General features: G+C 34.8%; 1 protein-coding gene across 1 annotated transcript in view; it reads left to right on the top strand.

Moving 5' to 3' along the window:
- The window catches only part of LOC112506566, a 27,045-nt gene that overhangs the window by 19,666 nt on the left and 3,844 nt on the right, over window positions 1-3,535 (top strand). Inside the window, exons 2-3 of the mRNA XM_025110707.1 lie at window positions 2,376-2,904; window positions 2,982-3,333. Of these exons, the coding sequence (XP_024966475.1) occupies window positions 2,377-2,904; window positions 2,982-3,333 (880 nt within the window). The 5' untranslated portion in view covers window position 2,376. The remainder of the gene's footprint in view (window positions 1-2,375; window positions 2,905-2,981; window positions 3,334-3,535) is intronic.

Below are 3,535 nucleotides of genomic sequence, written 5' to 3'. Positions count from 1 at the left end.
TTTACTCAAATTAGACTGATATTTGTGGAAATCATTGCTAAAATACAGTATTTTATACTCGTATCTGAACTTTTACTTGTTGAATATTTTAGGGGGTTTTAATTCATATACTGGTGCATATGGGGGTTGGTTTCATATGGATATATAGAATCACACTCAGGTTATATGTATATGGTTATTGAAAAGTGGGGTTCTTTTTATATGGATTTATACATAAAGATCAGGATTAATCATTATAATCACCGCATAGAAGTGGTATATATATATATATATTATATATATTGAAAGGGTTCAAACGAGAACACCTTCATTTTACAAGTATACGAGAAAACCCTTTTACTATAGACAATCACATGTGATATTATTATTTAATCACATATGATACACATGTGATACAAAATCAGAGACGCGGCCGATTTTCAGCGCGAATCTTGGTTGCGGGCCAAGTCGCCCTTACACAACTAATCCCCTTCACATATACTATCATATGTGATAAGGATGTTGTTGATATGATACTATAATCCATCAAGACCATCACATGTGATGCTAAATCATAGACGCAGACAACTTTTCGCGCGTCCTAAGTCGTAGAACACGTCTTCCGCATACCACCAGATCCCCTCACGTGTATTATGGGATCACGCGTATTATCACATGTGATAAGGGTGTTCTCGCATTCTCGTAAAATGGAGGTGTTCTTGTTTGAACCTCCATATATATATATATATATATATATATATGATTTCACTAGTTCTAAAAGAATTTGCCAAGGTTGAACATAGAATAAAACAGAGATGTAAATCTGGTATTGAGGGGGACCCATCCCATGCAGTTATTAGTCCAGCGTTTGGTCAAGGCCATCAAGTGGTCCATGTAGTTTAGGTAGTACATGAGAGTGGTGGCGTTTGGGTGTGAACTTTGAGATTGAGGGAATGATCACAACAGTGAGGGGATAATTCACACTTCACAGCATGGTGTGAACAGCTGTTTCGAGAGCTTTGTTTCCTCGTGGAGGAGGGACGGTAGTCATGCAGCAAGCAGTAAATCTGTTGGCGCGGGCAGCAGCTTGTTGTCGGTCTCAGGGGAGATTGTGGGAGGTATCAGCAACTCCGATTGGTACTACAACGTTGGGGAGCTTGGGACAGGACGAGCGATAGCGTTCAAGTCGATAGTGTTGTTGTTTGCCATTTGTAGTTGAGTTTTCTTAGGAGGTCTCAGGTTCAAATCCAAAGAGGAATAAAAATCTTCTTGTGGCCACGAAAGTTCAAATGCGGTGACTTCGGACTATCTACAAAGCAGGTGGTTGTCCTGGGATCTATGCTGTGAATATCGCGATATATCGGATATCGGACCTAGGCAAAATATCGCTGCATAAATATCGGTCAAAGTATCGTCCCCGATATTATCGGCGATATTTTCCGATTTTTCCCGATATTTAGCGATATTTTGATGTATATATCGGACCGATATATCTATTTTTTAGGGTTCAATTATTTGGGCTTTTGTTATTTCATGTGCTTAGTTTTTTGGGCTTGGTGACATATATTATTAGGTCTGAAATTAATAGTCTGTCTTCCAACGGTCTTCTTCCTTTCTTTTCTTCTTTACGAGTTACAACTTCACACTTCACAGACACCTAGTTCACTTCACGAATCACGACTTCAGACTTCTCACAACTTCAGACTTCTCACGGAGTCACGGTTTGGCTTCTTTTCTTGGATGCCAAACCTATTGCTTGCGATTAGCTCGTTTTTGAACACTTCAGATGATGTGATGTTTTAATTTTGAAACTATATTTCTAAACTCTAATTAATGCATATTATATATATAATTCTAAGAAATATTATGTTAACCGTTATTTTGGACCGATATATCACCGATATAACCGATATATCGATTTTTGTATTCTGACCGATATAACAGCATAGCCTGGGATTAGTCGGCTCGTATAACGGGTTGAATATCCAGGTTCATCAAAAAAAAAAAAACTTAGAAAAATCGGAGGTGAATCGTGTTAAATAATAAAAGATTTGCTTAGATTATATCCATAATCTTTCACTCGCACAACCCTAATTTCTTACTTTGCAAGCTACATTTTTTTCTTTAAATACTATATATTTTCCTCGTTGTTCTTAAGTTACTTATAGAGGAATGATTCATATCGTGTTTTTCCCATCTCTTATTAATAATCCCTTTTTAGGATGACGTTTGACATTATCGTTTAATATTGTGATATTATATTTTCCCATGGTTTCATATCATGTATTATCATTTGACATTATGTATGACCTTTGAAATTATGTATGGAGTTTGATATTATCTATCCTTTTTATATCCGTTTTTTATATGTTTGAATTTTTTTTATCTGTTAATAGGATGGATAGTGATGACTCTGATTTGAATGGTGATAATGAAGTAAATTGGGTGGAAGAGGAGAACAAATGGCTACTATCATGTGCAATAGCTATCAAAGGGATAATAATAAGTCATAAATTGAATAGCACGCGTATGCCTTGCCGCACATCTTCTCGCACAGGAAACATATTTATTCATGAAGTACTTAATGGTCATCCTAGACGTTGTTACGAAGATTTCATACTAAATGTCCCGGTATTCAAAATGTTATGTTCAGATATTGCTACACGTTACGGGTTAAAGGCAACACGTAACATATGTATTGAGGAGTCCGTTGGGATTTTTTTGATGACTTTAGCATATAGGTGTGGAAATAGGTTAATTCAAGAAACCGTTAATCATTCTGGAGAAACCATTCATGGGCATTTCCATGCTGTTTTGAAAGTCATGCTTAAGTTAGGTGCGGACATCATAAAGCCAAATGCAAATTACAAAGAAAATGTACCCGTACATATTTTAAACAACTCTCGTTATTATCCAACGATCAAGGTACTTCCTATATCTTGTTTCGTATTTGATCCTATCATTTTAATAGATTAATAAATTATGTTTCTTTATATGTGTAGGATTGTATTGGCGCTATCGATGGGACACACGTAAGGGCATCAGTTCGAGAGCATGATCAAGCGAAATACATTGATAGAAAAGGATATGCGACTCAAAATATCATGGTAGTTTGTGATTTTAATATGTGCTTTACGTTTGCATGGGGTGGATGGGAGGGAACTGCACATGACACACGAATACTTTTTGAAGCCTTACGTAGAATTGAACTTAAATTTTCACATCCAATAGGTGGTTGGTATTTTTTTGTAATAATAGAAACTTTTATGTTTTCATACCATTTGAGACGAATAAAAGTAGTTTGTTTATTTTTTATAACAGATAAGTATTATGTTGTTGATGTTCGATATCCAAGTACTAAGGGTTATCTTGCTCCATACAAAGGAACAAATATTCGTCATTACATACCAGATTTTTATAAATTACGATCAATTAGTTTATTTAATTTTACAAGTTATTATAATTTTTAATTTTTCTACTTTATTGTTGTAATTTTCAGTTATTATACTTTTACTTTATAATTTTAAAATATTGATGATTAATTAATTAATTATTA

This window comes from Cynara cardunculus (genome assembly GCF_001531365.2).
Source record: "Cynara cardunculus var. scolymus isolate 2C chromosome LG 1, CcrdV1, whole genome shotgun sequence".
In the NCBI taxonomy this organism is placed as follows: Eukaryota; Viridiplantae; Streptophyta; class Magnoliopsida; order Asterales; family Asteraceae; genus Cynara; species Cynara cardunculus.
Note: the sequence above shows the minus strand (reverse complement) of the source record. Positions and strands in the feature narration are given on the sequence as shown.